Source organism: Athene cunicularia, assembly GCF_003259725.1.
Source record: "Athene cunicularia isolate RWA chromosome 4 unlocalized genomic scaffold, athCun1 chr4_part2, whole genome shotgun sequence".
NCBI classification, from domain to species: Eukaryota; Metazoa; Chordata; class Aves; order Strigiformes; family Strigidae; genus Athene; species Athene cunicularia.
This window is the reverse complement of record NW_020799099.1, coordinates 10,557,959-10,577,203: the sequence shown is the minus strand read 5'-3', so window position 1 is coordinate 10,577,203 and position 19,245 is coordinate 10,557,959. Positions and strand designations below refer to the sequence as shown.

The 19,245-nt window shown below is 39.9% G+C and overlaps 1 protein-coding gene across 1 annotated transcript in view; it reads left to right on the top strand.

Annotated features, from left to right (window-relative positions):
- ANTXR2 (ANTXR cell adhesion molecule 2) overlaps nucleotides 1-19,245 on the top strand; it is a 119,023-nt gene that overhangs the window by 22,043 nt on the left and 77,735 nt on the right. The window contains exons 7-9 of the mRNA XM_026848077.1: nucleotides 8,553-8,613; nucleotides 9,681-9,776; nucleotides 14,319-14,388. Coding sequence (XP_026703878.1) covers nucleotides 8,553-8,613; nucleotides 9,681-9,776; nucleotides 14,319-14,388 — 227 coding nt within the window. The remainder of the gene's footprint in view (nucleotides 1-8,552; nucleotides 8,614-9,680; nucleotides 9,777-14,318; nucleotides 14,389-19,245) is intronic.

The following is a 19,245-nucleotide window of genomic DNA, read 5'->3' as shown; positions in this document are numbered from 1 at the left end:
GTGGAAATCTCCACAGAAAAGCCAGTGTCTTGAGTTTGCGGTTAGACTAGCATTAAAGCTTTTTTTTTAGTACTGTTTTGCCATCTTTCAGAATTGTGCAGCACACATTTTGCAGTGAGTGTACACATGACTGGCTGGCGGCGTATCAATAGGCAGTGCTCCAGGCGCAAGCTCAGAGTGCAGTGAGCAGGAGCTAATACTGCTGTAAATATATTTTTGCACATGGACCGTGGAATTGACTAAATTGCACTGTCAGCATGTTTGCACGTGTCTTGCCATACTTGAGTATAGCAAAGAACGTTATTTTTTTAAAGGTGAACATTTTTTTTGTCTTTAAAACTTGGTTCTGGAAATACTAAGTCAGATGCATTTATTACAGTACGTACTCTTTTGTTCATGGAATGATTTTGACTTTGATAGAAAGAGTCAAGCCAGCCTGATTTGGGATCAGCTTCCAGTGAGCAAAGATGTAAACAAGGAGTTGCATGCTTGAAATTGAACCATAGGGAGTAAAGGCCACTGGTGAGTCCAGAAGTCTTTAGTTGTTCAAAATTACAAGCATGCCAAGTCTGATCAAAATGTGTCAAAGAGCTCTCTTCCTCCAGCAGTTCATGGCTATACTAATCTTTAGCAGGAAGCAAACACCTAACACATCCATATGTAATTTTCTAGTTTCAGAACAGTAGACTTAAAAATTGTCATGGCGGTTCAATAAAGATCGGTCCAGCTGTGCTGACGACCTGGCCGAGATCCTGCACTCAGCTTACAGTTCCGGGGAGGAACAGATGCCATGAGAGTTATGATTTATGGTGCTGACTGCTGCCAAAAACTTTTGAACTGCATACTGGGGCTAAGCAAAATTGAATGGTGCTGTGAAATAAATTGACACTTAGCGTATTTTGTTAATTGTCGATGTACAGTTGGGTTGCTCGTGGCTCATTACTACTGCATTGTTCTCACAATTTCTTGGAACATGAAATTCATTAAAGTGCTGGAAGGGAAAGTTGTTGTTTTAGCCTGCATGTAACACTGTACCGCATGGTACAGCTCTGTTCCACAGTATGTTCTGAGTGTATGGTAGTCAAAATACTTAAAAAGCTGCAGGAGCTGTACTGCGTTACCATTGAAATTCTGAGAACTTCTACGAGGCAGTAGCAAGGGTGAAAACTGAGTCAAAGCAGAGCTGGGCCCAGTCTGTGACAAGTTAAAGAGGTTCTGGAAGACGCAGAAGGCATGTTTTCTATGGGAAGAAATGTTTGCATAAAGCATGGGCAAGATCTATGACAAGGCAAAATTTATAAACAGGTGAAGTTTGCAAAGACTATAAGCACTCATGAGCCTTATGTCATCTTGTTAATTGGCTGCCTTTTTGCAATTTATTGTGAGCACATCTGCCTTTTCTATGCTAATGTAATTATTTGTGTAGGTGTTTTGTTTCTGCAGCTTAAATCTAACAATACATGATTCTTTTTTTTTCAATTCAGACACCTACAGGTCAGAAACTTGACAGTGTTTCTGTAAAACATCTCTAATTGAATTAAATGTTTTATTAATGAGAAAAATGATAAATCTCTTATTTAGGAAGTGGGCTGTGAAGTTTATGCGAGCATTCAGGAACCTTCTCATGGGAAGTGCACTGAAATCCATGCCTACTGATGAGGATTGATATGGCTTTTAAGTAAAACTGATTAACAGTCAGGTTGTTCAAAAAGAAATTTGCCAGGTGAAAAGTGGTCCCAAACTGCAAAGTTGATACAGTGGATGGAGTTTTGAAACTGTTTTAAGAGTAATCTACATGTGTACTTGTTTGTGTCTGAGGAGATTAAACTTACATTGAACATAAAATTGTGTCTTGTAAACTTCTAAAACAGCTGAAAAGATGGAGACAGGTGACAATCAGACAATATGGGACTCAAAGAGAAAATCTGAACGCCAGTTAGCTGGTTCAGAAGCTAAACAGTTTTGGTTCTGATTGCTGCATGCTTTGCTGTTGTTAGTGAGCTGATAGAAAGTGTTTGACAGTAAAGAGTTGAGTACATAGAGACTACTCTAAAGGACAGAGCCTCTGAGAGCTGTTGTATGCCAGATTCTACAAGACTGTTGTGGAAGAAAGCTGAGTCTAATTTTCTGTATGGGACATCAAAGCCTTCATCCAGCAAGGATCATCTTTAACTGTAAGCCAGGATCTCATCCCACTGTATTGAACAGAATATTCATATGCTTAAAGTTACACATGCAGTTAAGGAATGCAATAGCTGGCTCGCAGACAGAATTGGGCAGTCCACCAGCTGATTTATGAGTAACCCTTTTAGAAAAGAAAAGCTTGTTTGGCCAAATAGAATCCCAATGTATGTCAGTGAGTTTACATAAAGGATTTTTGAGTGCCGATGGTATATCTTGGATGCTTTTATTTTCCTGGAAGTATTCTGAAATTAACAACTTGCATTACTGAGAAATGCTGTGGAAACTTTACAGTATCCGTTCGTGTAATAGTCATATAAGGTGTGATTTCACTAAAAGCCTTAGAGGCTCCTCTGCCTTCAGCCAACCCTAAAAAAACTGTGCTGGCCTTTGTTCTCAGTGCTGAGCATAAGCTGTGTTCATTCTGGTTGTTACTGAGGTAGCTGCTGTAATAACTGTTTGTAGAAAACAGCATAACAACATTTTTTTAAAATCTGAGATGCTGAGCTGCTGCTGCTGCAATATGACAGTGATGTAACAAATTCTATATATGGAGGAACTACAGAATAGGGTTTCCTCAGCAGTCTGTTGTTATGTTGTTGAATAAGAGGATGTTTGGGGCCTGAATTTCAAGTCTCATTTAAGTACAAGAGACTGACTACCTTGAGGAGCAGAACTCTACTACCTTCTCTTTTTCCAACAGCCACACGTGCTTCCTAATGAGTATTATAATAAGCCCACAGCTATGATTTTGATGTGATCTTCTACACTTGGATTGGCCTCTCTGTTTCCAGCTGTAACCAGTTCTGCACAGCACAGTTCTGTCTCAGACTTGGAGGAACCACTTGGTAGTTCCTCCACAGTTCTCCATTTCTGAAGCTGTAAGACGACAGGACACAGGCTGACAGGTTTCAACTCTGGTTTGCACTTTCATTTGTGGGGGAAATGTTTCTGAGACAGCTAGCATTTGGGGAGGTGACTAGAAGGGAAAGCCTTTGCAAGCCTGGAGAAGAGAGCCCTATACTTGGTGTGGAGCTCTGGAAATTAAATGGATGACATCAACTCTCTCAATCTTTCCTTGCCTGCTGTTAAAACAAGTCAATTTATAGTTTTACTGGAATTTATTTTATGTTTGCAGAGTGTTTAGCTATCTTATCCAAGGATGGCCTTATATAGCGATTATTTCAACTTTTCTTGTGGGTAATAGGTTTCTAAATAATTAATTTGCAATGCCAGATCATTCTCTTTGATTATCATGAACTGGCAAGGAGGGAGCATAGTACAGGTTTCTGTAGAATTTATTTTGATCTCGCTGACTTTGCAGACTGAGTTTCCACAGCAAGACAGTTTAAAATTTTTAAAAGGGCTGGGGGTGGGGAGAAGAGAGGTGAAATGATATGCATACTTCGGTTTGTATGTTGCCATTAAATGTGCTTCTGTAACACACAAGTGAGACAGCCCGTTTAAAAGCTGTCACTGTTGAAACTGGTCAGATCTCTCGTGCTGCAGAAGAAGTGACAAGAATACTAGATTTCAGCTGTGCATGAGAGCTTCCACACACACTGAGCATAAGCCCAGAGCTGACCCCTTTCAGTTGTGTGGTAAAGCACCAACATTGTGAAAAGGGGAACTTTTGACAATTAACATGTACCTTGGAAAATTCCTCATCAGCTGTTGTTGAAGGATCATTCCACAGGAGTCCTAGAAAGGATGAAACAGGAACAGCTCTGATCTAGAGATAATGTAAGTGTATTAAATAATGTGGCTCATATTATAAAATGGCTAACATGCCTTCACATCATTCCTCCTAAAGAAGAGATGAGCTTTTTATTGGAGTTCACTGTGCTAGCTTGCAAGGAACAGCTTGCATGGAAAGAGTGAGAAAAAAGATTGAAACAGATAGAAAAGAGTGCGATCCAGAGCAAGAAAAGATTAAAGAAAGGCCACAAGTTTCTCTCCATCCTTTTAAGATGCGAAAAATATGTTCTTCTCTCCTACATGCGAAATAACAAGTGGTGATTCCTGTCCTTGAAAATATTTTCAGGTTTTCCATTGTTACAGCTAAATGCTAGTTACCATATCCTTGTGAGCTAAACCATTCAAACTGATTGGGCTTGGTACAGTTAATGGGATTTGATCCTTTGCAAGAAAGCCCTGATGTGATGCATCCACAGATCCTGAGGGAACTGGCAGATGAAGTGGCTAAGCCACTATCCATTATATTTGAGAAGTTGTGACAATCTACTGAAGTTCCCACTGACTGGAAAAGCCCCAGCATTCAAACCCCCCATTTTTAAAAAGGGCAAAAAAGAAGACCCAGCAAACTACAGGCCAGTGAGTGTCACCTTTGTGCCCAGCAAGATCATGGAGCAGATCCTCCTGGAAACCATGCTAGGGCACATGGAAAAGAAGGACATGATTGGTGCCAGCCAACATGGCTTCACTAAGGGCAAATCATGCCTGACAAATTTGGTGGCCTTCTATGATGGGGTTACAGCATTGGTAGATAAGAGAAGAGCAACTGATGTCATCTATCTGGACTTGTGCAAAGTATTTGACACCAAGCTGTGTGATGCAGTCGACACACTGGAGGGAAGGGATGTGCCACCCAGAGGGACTTGGACAGGCTGGAGAGGTGGGCCTGTGCAAACCTCATGAAGTTCAACAAGGCCAAGTGCAAGGTCCTGCACATGGGTCGGGGCAATTCCAAGTGCAAATACAGGCTGGCAATGAGTACATTGAGAGCAGCCCTGTGGAGAAGGACGTGGGGGTGTTGGTAGATGGGAAACTGACTGTGAGCCAGCAGTGGGTGCTCGTAGCCCAGAAAGCCAACCATGTCCTGGGCTGTATCAAGAGAAGTGTGGCAGCAGGTTGAGGGAAGAGATTCTCCCCCTCTGCACCACTCTTGTGAGACCCTGGAGTCCTGTGTCCAGCTCTGGGGCCCCCAACATAAGAAGAACACTGCTCAAGTGGATCCAGAGAAGGGCCGCTAATATGATCAGGGGGCTGAAGCACCTCCCTTACGAGGATAGGCTGAGAGAGTTGGGCATAGGGAAGAGAAGGCTCCAGGGAGACCTTATAGCAGCCTTCTAGTACTTAAAGGGAGCTTACAGAAAAGATGGGGAGGGACTCTTTATCAGGGAGTGTAGTGATAGGATGAGGGGTAATGGTTTTAAACTGAAAGAGGGCAGATTTAAATTAGATATAAGGAATAAATTCTTTCCTGTGAGGGTGGTGAGACACTGGCACAGGTTGCCCAGAGAAGCTGTGGCTGTCCCCTCCCTGGCAGTGCTCAAGGCCAGGTTGGACAGGGCTGTGAGCAGCCTGGTCTAGTGGAAGGTGTCCCTGCCCATGGCAGGGGGTTGGAACTACATGGTCTTTAAGGTCCCTCCCAACCCAAACCATTCTATGATTTTTAATTAATGGAAATTTTGCTTCTGCATATTGTTTCAGTATTGCTTAGAGGGAGGGTTGAGAAGAACCCAGAATGTAAAAGGTTGAGCAAAGAGCTAGCTGTATGGTTTTAGGTTGGGTCCACCTGATTTCATCTGGTTCTTTACAAGGTTTATTTTATTTCTGCTTCTTAAGCTTACTCAATGATTGAAGGGAAGGATGTTCAGGGACAAGGCAGATTTCTACGCCATTCTTTTTTCTTTTGAAGCATGTACTATCAAGAAGCTTTGTGAAGGATGGAGTACTAGTTAAACTTAGAAAAAACAAATTTTAGTATTTTCACACAGGTTTTTTTAGTAATGTAAGCTTTGTTTGGGTGAAAAAGACAGTCTTAAGCCACTAACCTTGCAAAGAGACTGAGGATCTCTGAAGAGTACAGCTTTCTCAAGCCAAGTGGAGAACAGCAATAATTAAAATGAAAAATCAGTGTCAAAGCAATTTTTAATTAAGTATTAATAAACAATTATTAATAAACAGTATTAAGACCCAGTACCTGCTTTAGGTCAAGAGCAGCACATCTACATATATAAATATGAATTCCATGCTGCCATGTTGGAGAGCACTGTATCCTGAACCCTATATTGAAATTTGCTTTTATTCATGAATTTTGATCATTTAATCTAGGCCATATTTTATCTCAGTGGGGTTGTTCCCTACTCCCCAGTTTAATCTTAGATCCAAAGGGAGTTAAGCATGTCCAAGTAGCTTTTTTTCCCTCTTTATATTGCGTGTGGAAATACAGTGTTAGAAAATTCACTATCAGATACAGTGCAATTACAGAAATAGTACTTTCTAAAACAAGACAGTTTATGTCCATCATTGTCTTCCCCTCTCCCTGCCCCCTCCCCAATCCATAATCTACTTCATCAGATAGTGGGCAAATGAGGATGGGGTAAGAGTTGGGAAGTTTCTCCCTGTCTATATAGTGCTGCTCTAAAAAAAAAAAATTAATTCAGGGGGCTTTGATACTGCCAAATGCTAGATCTGTACTTCATATTAAAGCAAGTCTACAGTCTCATTAACTTAAACTGAACTATTCATCTGCCTTAGTCTCTTTAGAGGAGAAAAAGCAGAACACGTTTTTACAGTAAAGGAATAAAATGCTTTATTCTTTCTGTATCTTATTTTGTACAAAATATTTCAGCTCCCTAAAATAAACTACGTAACGCTTTCTCTCTCTACACTGAGATAGGAATCAAAAAAGCAAAGTCCTTTTTTGGAAGTGAGATGAGATCCTCAGCTAATATAAACTGATTTACTTGCACTGAACCTCAAGCTACATTCTTTCCAAAGATCTCTGTTGCTGTGTCTCATCCAAATGTATGTGCCTGCAAGGTCTCTATTTTTTTAAACACTACTTAATGTTTAGAAATGGATTTTGAAGCATTAAAAATATCATTTGTGCACAACAGTTTGTGGGGAGACAGGTGATGTGGAAAGTGTTAAAAAAGGCAGGCTATTCTTTTTCTTGGAGCTTGGCATACTTTTTATCATAACCATGACAAATATGTTATTGTTTTTACCGGGCCTGGATATGTAGCAACAGAAATCACTAGCATAGACAGAGTTTAAAAGAAAAAAAAAAGGAAAGAAAAAGGAGTTAGAGTAAGACAGAGTTACATACACTGACAGGCCAGCTCAGGAGCAGGCACAGTTTTTGGCAAATGAAGGTGGACACAGTAACAGGGCTTTCTACTATGCCTGTGATTACAAGGACCTGAATTGATTTCAGGCAGTAGTATATATAAATGCCTGCTAAAGAGATACCACATATTACAGGAAAGCTATATAATACATTGCGAAAGTTTTCTGAGAGGAAAATTAAAATTGGGGAAAAAACACAGATCCCATGAATGTAGAAGGATGTTAAATTGTGGATTGTTTGTGTGTTTACAAGCCTCAAGAGACTCATTCCCCCAAAGTTAGCAGAAATCCCTTTACCCACTTAGAGAGGGAGGATTACCATTTCAGTAGTAGGTATCTCACACCTTCTTGTACAAAAATAACAAGGAAGAGATGGCACCCTGCTTTGGGACTGAGATCCTAGCAGTGGGAAGAGAGTATAGTCTCTCAGTTAGATTCCAGCAACAGTTGTAGTCAGAGAAGCTTGACCCATTCCTTCTGAGATGCACCATTTTTGAATGCAAAATGAGGTGGTCTGCTGTCATCAACACCTGGGTGCTATTTATGCCTCTGCTTAAGTGACCATGGATAACTGATCATTTGATGTATTTGCAAATGGTAAAATACAACTTGACTGAAAGGTTTGGTCAAACATGTCTAGTTTCTCCTTTTGTTTAGGTTCCATCCCTTGTATTTCTAAGTCACCCATAGGAGTATTGTTTTGTCTTTTGGAAGAATATTCCCTGACTGGTTGAGGAATCAAAGCAGGCTGACTAGTACAGCAGTGAAAAAAACCCCATCCAATGGAAGGCAGCATAGTCGAGAACACCGCATATTCTTGCTCTGCTTTACATAGGGCAGGGTGCCAGCACTTGGAATAACGTGCATTTGGCTTGACCCACGGATTGTTGGAAGACTGCTTTTGACTGGATTAGGTTTTGGATCAGGCTTCTTGTGACTAATTTTTGACTTAAATGTTAGGATTGGGGTTCATGGAAAATTAGGTTAGGGCTCTGCATAGAAATTTAAAGACCAAATCAGACATCACTATGTTTTGAAGACTCTTCTGAATTTCACAAACTAATCCAAATCTTATGAACTCTTAGGAGACTTGACTGTGCAGGTGTTCAGAAGTCTTACATGGTCAAGGCAGTATCCTGTGAAGTCAGATTTAGACATATAAAACCTGTAGCTGTGCATGTGTTTCTAGGGACCAGTGTTTGTTTTAAAAGAGTATTTCTCACTGAACTATCACTCTGAAACCTATTTATGACTAGTTTCCTCCTTTGCAATAGATTTTGAAGCAATCATGCACTGAGATTTTATATTTGGAGCCATCCAGTGTCTGTGTGGGAGGTAAGTTTTCATAATTTTAACATAATATTCAATTATTACAGGACTGTGATTTCTCTATTTTACCCAAAGGAAAACCCCACAAGTCTCTAGAATAAAACATCTCTTATCTAAAAAAATCCTCAAGGAGTTTAAAAAAGATCAGATCCTTCTCTGTTGACTCATTTTTTTCCTCAGAGGAGCTGTTTTCCAGGGCCTGCTTCCATAGTTTAGGTGATACATGTAAAGGTTTGAAACACATTTATCTGCCCCTCTCCCCTTAGCCATGCTCTGCACTTACTCTGGTATTCAAAGCAACGATGCTTACTCTGTGACACTCACATGCTGTTTTACCTGTGGTCACAGAGTTAAGGTCTGGGAATCCTGATAATCTATGTTCAGATAAATTCATGACAAGATTTCTAGCGCCCTGCCCCAGATCTGTTCAGTGTAAGCAGTAAAGTGTTTAACTGCACTTTGTGCAGCAAGTGGTAATATATTTATTACATAGAAGAGATGCACAAAATTTTAAGTGCTTGTCTTCTTCCTGGGTTTCACAATTCTCACAGTTTGAGACCATTCAAAATAAGGTAGTTGCAAAACCTCCTTATTTTGATGTTTTTGTAAAAACATGGATCATCTCAATGAAATCAGTGGCCTTGGTAAACAAACTGTTTTCACTCCTCCTCTGCACAATACACAAATAGTATGGCCCTTATGCAACTTCCAGAGAAATAGTACTAAGGAGAAATGTTTTCTTCATCTAGCACTTTAAGTGGGCCTAAGCCAAGTTTGGGGAGTCTTCTTGTTATGAGACCCAGATTTCTCATTTACCAGAGTATTCACTACTGTTTCTTACTGTACAGCTGAGCCCAAGATCCTGCTGATAGTCAGAATCAACTTCCTTTTTAATAGTGGCTGCCTCAGTTCCCACATCTTTATTTTTCCTTTTGTGACCTAACTGAAGAACACAGTACCAGAGGTCAATTAAAAAGGAGACCTGAGCAAGTTTGAAGCATTACTGTCTTGTGCTTCATTTATTAGCAATGCACTAAAGATTGGTGATTTGGGGTTTTTGCTTTTCTCTTCAGAGGAGTTTCAAGTTGTTCTTAGAGGAAGTGGCTTAACCCTTGGTGGGAAAACTGATGGTATTACTTGTACATATCAAGTGAATGGAACTACAATTCGTAAGTATTGAAGTTTGATACGATCTGCCTTTATATTTCCTAATAAGTGATTTATTTTGCTTCTCATTACCTCATTTAAAATCGAAAGACAAATATATTGAAGAGGAAAAAAAACAGGAAACCTCTGAGGATTAGTAAGGGGGTGCAAGTTATTTCACATCTTGCTAAGTGTTTTGAATTTGCTACCAATTGCCATTAGCTGTAAACTGAGAGTGATGTTTGTCAGTCCCACTGGCTGTGTGAATTTAAAAGGTTATAACTGATGTTCAAGTAAGCAGATATTTGCTGATGAAAAAAACATCCAAGCAAGTGCCCTTTCTTGTAAAAAGACACAGGCCCAGACACAGGCTCTCAGCATCATTCCAAAAGGAGCTCTTTTCTAAGGTGCACCTACCATGTTATCTTGGAGCATGTCTGCCCATTTTGACTGGTGTACCAGATGTATAGACATTGTGCTGTTTGTCTCATGGGTTTGGCAGGGCATGGGTGCCCTTCCATGACATGCAGTCAGTGATCTGCTCTTCCTGGAGCTCCTGCAGTAGCATAGAATAAGGCCAAGTCAGAACAGTTGGTACTATTTTGTCTTTGTATTTTGACATGGTTCATCAGCTCAGTGTCCCAGGCAGCAGTCTCCTCCAGGGGTGGGTCTCAGATCCAGAGTCCAGATCTCTAACTGGACTTGAGTTACCTGATCTGTGGAAAGGCATTCTGTTTCAGAGTGACCATGGCATCTTCTACAGGCATTTTCCCTGCAGCTTTATCTGGGTTTTTTTGGGAGTAGGTGTGCAGATGGGTGGTGTTTTTAGTTTTGGGGGTGTTGTTGTTGTTTTGTTTTGTTTTTTATAAATATGAGTACTCACCATGGGACAGATGTTACATTCCTTAGTTATTCTTTTGTCAAACTACAAGTGTCACTGGGGAAATTCTTCTGAGGGAAATGCTGCAGAAGTTAGAAAAGCTGTAAAAGTAATTGAGAGGTAGTGCAGACTATTTTCTTCTTGCTATCTGCTTAAGAATGCTCATGGAGAATTAAATTTTCAACAAAATATTCAGGACTTGGTCTTCTCTTGCTCAGTGCATTAACTTGCAGCAGAGCAGATGAAAAGTCACGCCAGAATTTGGATTAGTCTCCTTGTGCCGAAGTCTCTCCTCTTTCCCTGAACTGGCACAAGGTAGATGATGGTGGGAAAAATGCCATTAATTGAAACCTCTGGTGTTTTTTGCATCCAGAAACTAAAGTGGACAGCTAGTATAAATACATCCAACTTCTTTCTCTAAGCAGTATCCCTTAGAAGCAAGCCAGGCTGGAAAATGACCAAAAATGGACCTTTAGAAAAAAAGCAACTAATTTTTTCCCCACCTACTGTCTGATTTTTATATTAGCCTGTCTTAAATTCCTACCCAATTGAACATGTGTTTCCAGTACATTTTCTTCCTTACTTTGGATAGCATATATACTTGAATGGGCTGCCAGTCTCTCCTGACTGTTAAATACCTAAAATAATTTTGAAGAATAACAGAATAGCACAGTAGTTCTGAATAAAGGCAACCTATGTAAATAAATTCTGCTTGTATAAATTTCAGCTTCAATTAAAATTGTCACCTTTGTTTCCTGTTAAACTACTGCTTGTTAAACTTGTTGCATAAATTAGCTTCATAGAGCTAGAATCTGGAATGTGGCAAAATTACTGCTGTAGTTGTGTATTTATTATCATGGTGTACTTTCTTACTTGGAGAAGTGGGGAAACAGACTAGTTTAGTTTCAGGTGAATAAAATTAATTTCACACTATCTAGGGTAAATAATTGAGACATTAGTTACTTGACCTGAAGATAATTAGAACTTCAATTCCAATTTAAGTGGGTGGTTTGCAAGTCATCAGGGCACCTTAGTTCTATTCCTGCTTTGCTCCTGCGTTATTTACCATGAGCAGTCTCCTCTACACCCCAGTCTGTCCATCTGGGAAATTACAATAGCACGTGCCTTCTTCACATGAGTGTTTTGAGGCTTGCATCAGTACAGTTATGTTTGTAGTGGCTTTCATAGCATTCAAGAACTTCTGATGGAGTGCATTAAGGTACTGGTAGGGATAAGGACCTAGAGAACACAGAAGTTAAGGAGGGATTTAGCCGTTTTCCATAAGCATCACAAAGGTAAACCTATTCTGTACTGCTGGTGGGTGGCTACTATCATACTGTAAGTTTGGGCATTATTTAGTAGCAATGCTAGCAGCATACACCAAATAGGCTTACGGTACTTAATGACTGGGAGGTTGCAGTGCTGTTCAAATTTGGGGTTGTACTGTGCTGCCAACCATAGCCCCTAGGAACTTGGATTTTGATGTGCTCCATGCTACAGCTGGGGGATGAATCCACAGTGAATGGTGTCCAGAGGAAGCTGGCAAAGATGGGCTGAACTTCAGAACACAAGCTGTAAGGAAGGACAGAAAGCTTCAGTTTGTTAACATCTACAGGAAAAGAAGAATAGTCAAGTAGTTATTAAGTATGGGCTGCTGCAGGGCTGAAAATAATGAACTGGGCTCTCCCAGTCCACTGAGAAGAGAATAAGAGGCAACAGGCTTCAAATTCTGCAGCAGATCTAGGGGAGGTATTAGGAAAATGGTTCTCACTGTAGACATTTCTCAGGCTTAGAATAGGTTACCTAGAAAGCCTTTTAAAAGCTTAGATGAGTATCACTGAAGAATGACTGAAGCATGTTGCCATCTCTAAATGGCTTTTTGAAATGTTGCCTGACACTGGTTTCTCTGATTTTCTGATTGTTTAGTCTTTTTTATAGCTGTGCAATGTGTATGTCTGCTTTGCCATGGTAGAAATAACTATACTTGGACAGGAGGAAGCCCCCAGATACTTGTTAGCATCTGATGTGAGAAAGTCCAACTAGATCTCTGGCCTTTTTTTGTTGTTTTTTCTTGCCTTCAGGAAGGAGTGTGCCAAAGCACACAAAGGGAGTGGAATGGCATAGTGATGTATTTATTATATGTCACAGTGTAAAAACCCAATCTGCTGTATGGGGCCTTGCTGGAGGCCTGCTACAACTGACCAAGGTTCTCATCTTCAGCAATGGACAATAGCAAATTTTAGGGAGTAGTATAGGAAGGAAATAGGGAAATTTTATGTGATCCTTCCCCTGACATGCAAGCTCATTCTCTACAGCTCTGTGCTGGGCTCCAAGCACTTTTGTCTCAGAGGAAACCTAAAAGAGAACGGTGGAGCTAGGATGGCCAAAAAGGCAGGAAGGGTGCTTTGAGTAATAGCAGTAGGAAGGAGACAGTCCCAAAGAAAGGAAAATTGTTCCCATGTCATTGCATTCTCCTCTATGAAAAACTGTCAATCTGTCAGCAGAACCCTCACCATTTGAGGGCATAACAGAGGGCACTTGCATTAGGATGTACTTTAATGTTAAGAGTTCCCCTTACTGATAGACTGGGCTCTGCTTTGGGACCAGCCTCAGAGCAAACCGTTACTTTGTCAGTTCTTCTGGTTTTAAAAGATGCATTTGGCATGTTTCTCTTTTTGCATTTATAAAGAACCATTACCAAATGCTAGAAAGGAAACCTGCCAAATGTAGCTGTGGGATAGAAAAATAATCTATGAAACATACCATTAAGACAAAAACATATGGCAATGTGCTAATCCCTCTTCCCCACCTCACAACTAGCCCCAAATCTAGGCCAAGCAGTCAGTGCAGATTATAGCACATAAGAAAAGCTCATTTATGCTAACAGCTCCTCCTTCAGCTGCCCCTGAACTACTTGTATGTCTGCCTGTTCCCTAAACGCAGGACAGAGTCATCTCCAGGTTTATCTGGCAGATCATTTATCTGCTCTCACCCCTAAATCAGGAAATAGTCCATGCTCTCAGGAGCAGCTCTAGTACAGAAATTAACAGTCCTACTGTGGGGAAGTTTGGGAGGATGGTTCTGCATACAAGAGCAGAATTTTTCTCTGCACCAAACTCATGAAGTAAAAGAACTCCCCCCTCTCTTTTTCACAACGGCAGAGAAGGAGCGTTCTGCTGGACATGGTGCTGTAAGTTTTAAGAGATTTGCAAACAGCTAGAGACTCAAAAGCATGAGAAACAGTGGGGAAATACACACTCCAATAGCAATGGATAAAATAGTCCTTGAATGCAATGCACATGGTTGGAGATAATTAGAAACAAACCTTTACCTTCCAAATATTAGGAAACCCCAAATAACGCTCTCACTCTTTGCAAAAATGGTCTCTATTCTAGAAAATTATCTCTTTGGAAGAGCATGAGCTGACTTGAGTAAAATAAAGTAAGCAATATAATGTAGGCTCACATATTTAAAGCCAGCTCTGGGTTTGCATGTTCAAGGTGCAGCTTTAAAAAAGCAGCAGCTTTATTCCCTAACCTGAGCCTGCCTTGATTGCAAGTTCCAGACATTACGAAAGCAGTAACCAGCATACTGTGAGAAGGGAAGGGACTTCATAGCATGTTCACACATCAGCTTCTCATTGAAGCAGTACAGTATATTAAGCTCATGTGATTTGTTTTTTCAGATGAAAAACCAAAAACCGTGGAATCTGATTTTTTGCTCTGCCCTGCGCCAATCCTATACAAAAGCGGCCAGTAAGTACTTGAAACAAATGTCATCCCATGTTTTGCTAGAATTGGACCCATTATTGCTGATGTTAATCGTGAGGGGTTTTGGCTAGAGGCAGTCTTTTGTTGTTTTTACCGGGGGTGGTCTGTTGTTGCTTTTTTTTCCTTCCATTCTTGTGTTATTTCCCTGGTGTATTTGCCAGCTTTGGAATGGGCTTTAAATAGTCATCTGTGACCAAACCAATTTGGACAGTGCCTTAAAAATGAATATTCAGCCAGTTTATTAAGCGCTGAAAAGGTCTGGCTTGTCATAAGTTTTATGCAGATTAGCTGTTTTAACAGGGCATAATATGCTCTCTTCTGGATAATCTTTAGGCTCACTGTTAAATAGATTACATTATCACTGACACTTACAAGCTATTATTAAAATTATGTGTCAAGATGCGTACCACTGCTCAACATGTAATGATAAAATAAGGCACTAATTTAACAACGGCAGCTATCTCATAACAGCACTGTGGCTAAACTGGAGTTCTAGCCTTATTCTACGTGTCACTGGCCATGGCTGCACATTACTTCTGGCCCTCTGAGAACTAATCCTTCCCTCCTCCTTTCAAATTCAGACATGCCCTAGGCTTTTAAGATCACTTCAACTTCATTATTCAGGTTTGTGAAATTCTAAGCTAATCAGAAGTCAGAAAACTGCATGTCAGATCTTTGCCCTGTAGGAGGGCAAAAGCTTTTAGGCTGTTGACTTTCTCCCTGTTTTGCAAGTAGTTCTTAGAGAGTTATTTGGGATGAGGTTAATATTAATCCAATAGGAAGCACAGCAGCTCGTTACAGTTCTGCACAGTCATTTTGCTGTGGCAGTTCTTCGCAGTGTAAGAACTTAAGCGTATTGCACAGATGATTTTCAGTAGTTACTTTTCTGAGTTAAGCAACAATCAGCCATGCCAGTTGGTGCTGTAAGACTGATAAACAAAACCTCAAGTACACATCTGTTTTGTGTATTAAATGGCAACAAGGAGGAGAAAAGTTGGAAAGTAGTAGAAGAAAAAAACTTCAGTGATTAACCCCAGTGGAAGACAGTGGGGTGAATCACTGCAGAGGAGCTGCATCATAACCTCAGTGCAGCAAGCGCTGGTTTATGTCAGTGCAGGGAAAACAAGCATGGAGAAAAGTGACATGGAGAGCAGAGGAAGGGGATGCATTTTTAATGCCGTTATGTTTTCCTTATACTCAAGTTGTCTTTTTCATAGCTATGCGCAATGTTGATCTTGTCTTGTGTGCGGCAGGAGTTTGTTAGACCTGTATGCCTTTATTACACAGTGCAGTTGCACCAGTTTTGGTTGAGCTAGGCTGCATGTGGTTGTGTGCCAATTGTACAACAAAACATCTGTAACAAACTGCTGTCTTAGCTAGAACAAATCAGCAACATGTGCACCTGTAAAAGAACTAATTTTGTCATCAGAACAACCTAAATCAGTCAGGTTAAGAACCCCTCCTCTTCCTGCCAAGTATTTCAGTAGAGTTACCTTACAACACAAGAGCAGTAGCAGATTAGACCCCCAGTATTAAGCACCCAAAGACCTGAAGCTGTAAATGCTTTTCTACACACTGTTAGTCTGAGAGTATGTAAACAACCTATCCTGCCAAATCGATGTGAAATGCATGGAATATTTATATAGACTAAAGCATGGTAGAAGTTATTTGAACAAGCTGCATTTTTTCTAACTCTGTGAAGAGCTTGTTTGGCCTGTGAAGCATGACTGAAAAAGACAACTCACCATACTGTAGTTGCAGTGTAGATCAAGCACCTGTTCTTCTCAGCAGCATTTGTAAGAAAGAATGCATGAACAATACACATGAAGTTTTTGTATAGGTTTGCAGGAAAAAAAAATCATTTCAAAAGTGAAATTTTCTTCCATAACCTGATATTGAAGTAGTTACAGCTTTGGCCCAGAGATAAACAGTTTACTATGCAGAAGACTGACAGCTATGAAAGATATGTACATACTTGAACTCTTGACTTTCCATTGGCACAGCTCAGCCTATTGCTGGATAACTCCCAGTAATTCCTCATGTAGTGGATCTAATATTAGTCCCTAATGTAGCAACAACCCGTCTGCTCTTTTTCTAGTGCTGTTTTCAGTGGAATTAAGAGCAACACAAGCAGACAAAGTTAGCTTTGTGACTATGGTATGTGAATGTGAAGCTTTGTTTCTGGGTAAACAATAAAGACTCAACAGGTTTCATTGTATTTTTCTAATTAGAGACACTTCTTTACTGATAAATTTGCAGTTTTCGCAGAAAAATAGAAACCCATGTGGAATAGATAAAATGCCAAAGTACCCAAGATGTTGGATTGGTAAACCCCTGGTCTCCTGGACTTATGCCACTGTATGTTTCTACTTTCTTTCCAGCTGCTGGCTGCATTTAGTTAGGAGCCTCCAAAATGCCAGCTGTAGATTTAACCAAGCATTCTTTCCAAACCCTGTTTTTTCACAGTACCATGTAGCAGATGGATGTGGTATCCTTAGGTTATGTGACAACATGGCTATGCTGCTTGTGCCATTTAAAATACCTTTTTGTCATGCCACTTTCTCAAGTGCAAAATTACATGGTCTGCTTACAAAACCAACTCATTTTAAAAGACCCTTGATTAGCTAATAGATGAGAATTAGTTGAGATTTCTACGTAAGCAACCTATGCATTTTAAAAAAAATGTTAGAAAGTATTGAAGTAAGCCAGAAAGGAAAAGTACTATTTATACTCTGCAGGAAGAATATGAGGAGACAAATCCAACTTGAATTGTTTTGCTTCATGTGATTTGAAAGATCACTTATATGCTGTGAGGGTGAGGGTAACATTACAACTAAGCTAGTTTAGTAAAAAGGACTCAGGTTCTACTGCATTGACCATTTAAAAGCCATATATTATTAGTGTCTCTCAGAATATTTGAAAAAAGTTGGCTCCCCTTTTTAGCTCAGACTTGAATTTGCTGTGTTGCCACAACTCAAGGGAATCAAACCAAATCAGATTTGACTTATTTGTTACTTTAGATGTTTCTGTAGTCATTGTACTTTGGAAAGAAAACTGGGCCCTTGTCTTTTTGAAAGACCAGTACAGGAAAAAACTGCTATATTTTTATAATTCTACCTTGTTATGCTACCTTCTCTTTTTTTTTCCTCCTCATTTTGATTAAATTTCTTTGGGTACACATTCAGAAAATGTATGTGTAGGCTTGACTTCACAGATGGCTTTTGTTCCTTGAAGCCAGTGGTAAAATCCCCTCTGCCTTCAATGGAAAGACTTATCAGAACAATATCAATTTCTCTTACTTCCCGAAGATTTACAATTATTTTTTTTTTATTTGATGACTGGATGACAGTAGTAAGAGTTTAAACTATCACAACAATACAATATTTTACTGAAATATTTGTAGCGCATATTTACTTGTCTACTAAACTATCTCAGTTTGTTTAGAGTAAGAGACTTTGAATTTGCTGGTGCCTACTGAAAAAATCCAATTTGATCTTGTGCAGATACTCATCTAAGCAAAGCAAGAAAGGTTAGGTCTAGGCTAGGTGGTGAATTATTCAAAATGAACCAACAGGCTGAGAAGTACAGGGTTGGTTTTTTTTAATGCAGCAGCAGTGTTGCTGGCCAGCTTCCACATTTATACCTCCTGCATTTGAATTCATACAGTGTTTACTTCAAGATTAGCTTATAAAATGAAGTGAGCATTTACCCCTCAGTCAAAGAAGATAAGTTTCTCATAACTGGAAACACATTGACTAACTTGATCTGAGCACATGTACAAAAAGTTGGTTATGTGTTTCAAAACACCAACATGGAAGGGCAAACGTCAGGTTAAGTGGGATCACTGTTTTCCTTTAAGTATCACATAGTTTGCATCTCTCAGTTGAGTGACATTTTGACACCATTGTGATGAATGGCATTTGACCCTGCTTATCTGAGGGATGCCTTAGGATCAAAGTGGGCTGTATCTTTCTCTTTGGGCTTGTGAGCTTAAGGAATAACAAAGCCAAAAAGGACAAATCCAAACATGAACTTGAGTGCAAGTGAAACCTTGCTCGCAGTTACCTCAAATTCATGATCAGATCTCGTGCAGAGATGGTGCAGTCTACAGTACTGGTTTTTAATGACCTTATTTGCCCTCTATTCACATCATGTTGGCTTCAGCTTGCATATATCCCTTCCCACATCCTGTCCAATATGAACAGCTGGTGGGACTTAAAGAGCAAAGATTAAATAGGAATTATTTTTATGTGGTAGGAAGGAAAATTACCACACTTATATTCCCAAATTCTTAGTTGCCTCCAGTTCCAAAGTAGCTGACTTAAGTTTACTCTCCAGTATGCAGTTCACTTGAAACAAAGCACCCAACAATGCATAAAATAATGTCAGCAATCTTTTTTTTTTTTTTTAGTGTATTGCTAGTAGTAAGAGCTCTTGGCAACATCACAAATCCCCAAGTTTAGCGGTAACTTTAAATGTATTTCCTATCTAGGCATTCCAATAAGGAGTTATGAGGGAAAAATTAACCTTACTGAGCAAGTCTTACAAGAGTCTGAACGTAACTGGAGAATAAATAGCTTAGACTTTTAAAACTGGAAGAAAATGTAGGAACTTTTGTCCTAGAAAGAAAACAGTGGGAAATGATCACTAGGACTAAGCACATTGCTTTATGTTTCTGAGCTGCAAATGCTACCTTGAGAGATGCTTTTATTTGACTCTTAACCAGACTTCTCACAGGAGGAGCTTGTGTCATTCAAGCCTTTGTTCTTCCTGTTGACAGCAGCTGCTTTGCTTGTTTTACTCTCATTTATGAATGGGATGGCAGCTCAGGGGGAATTCAGA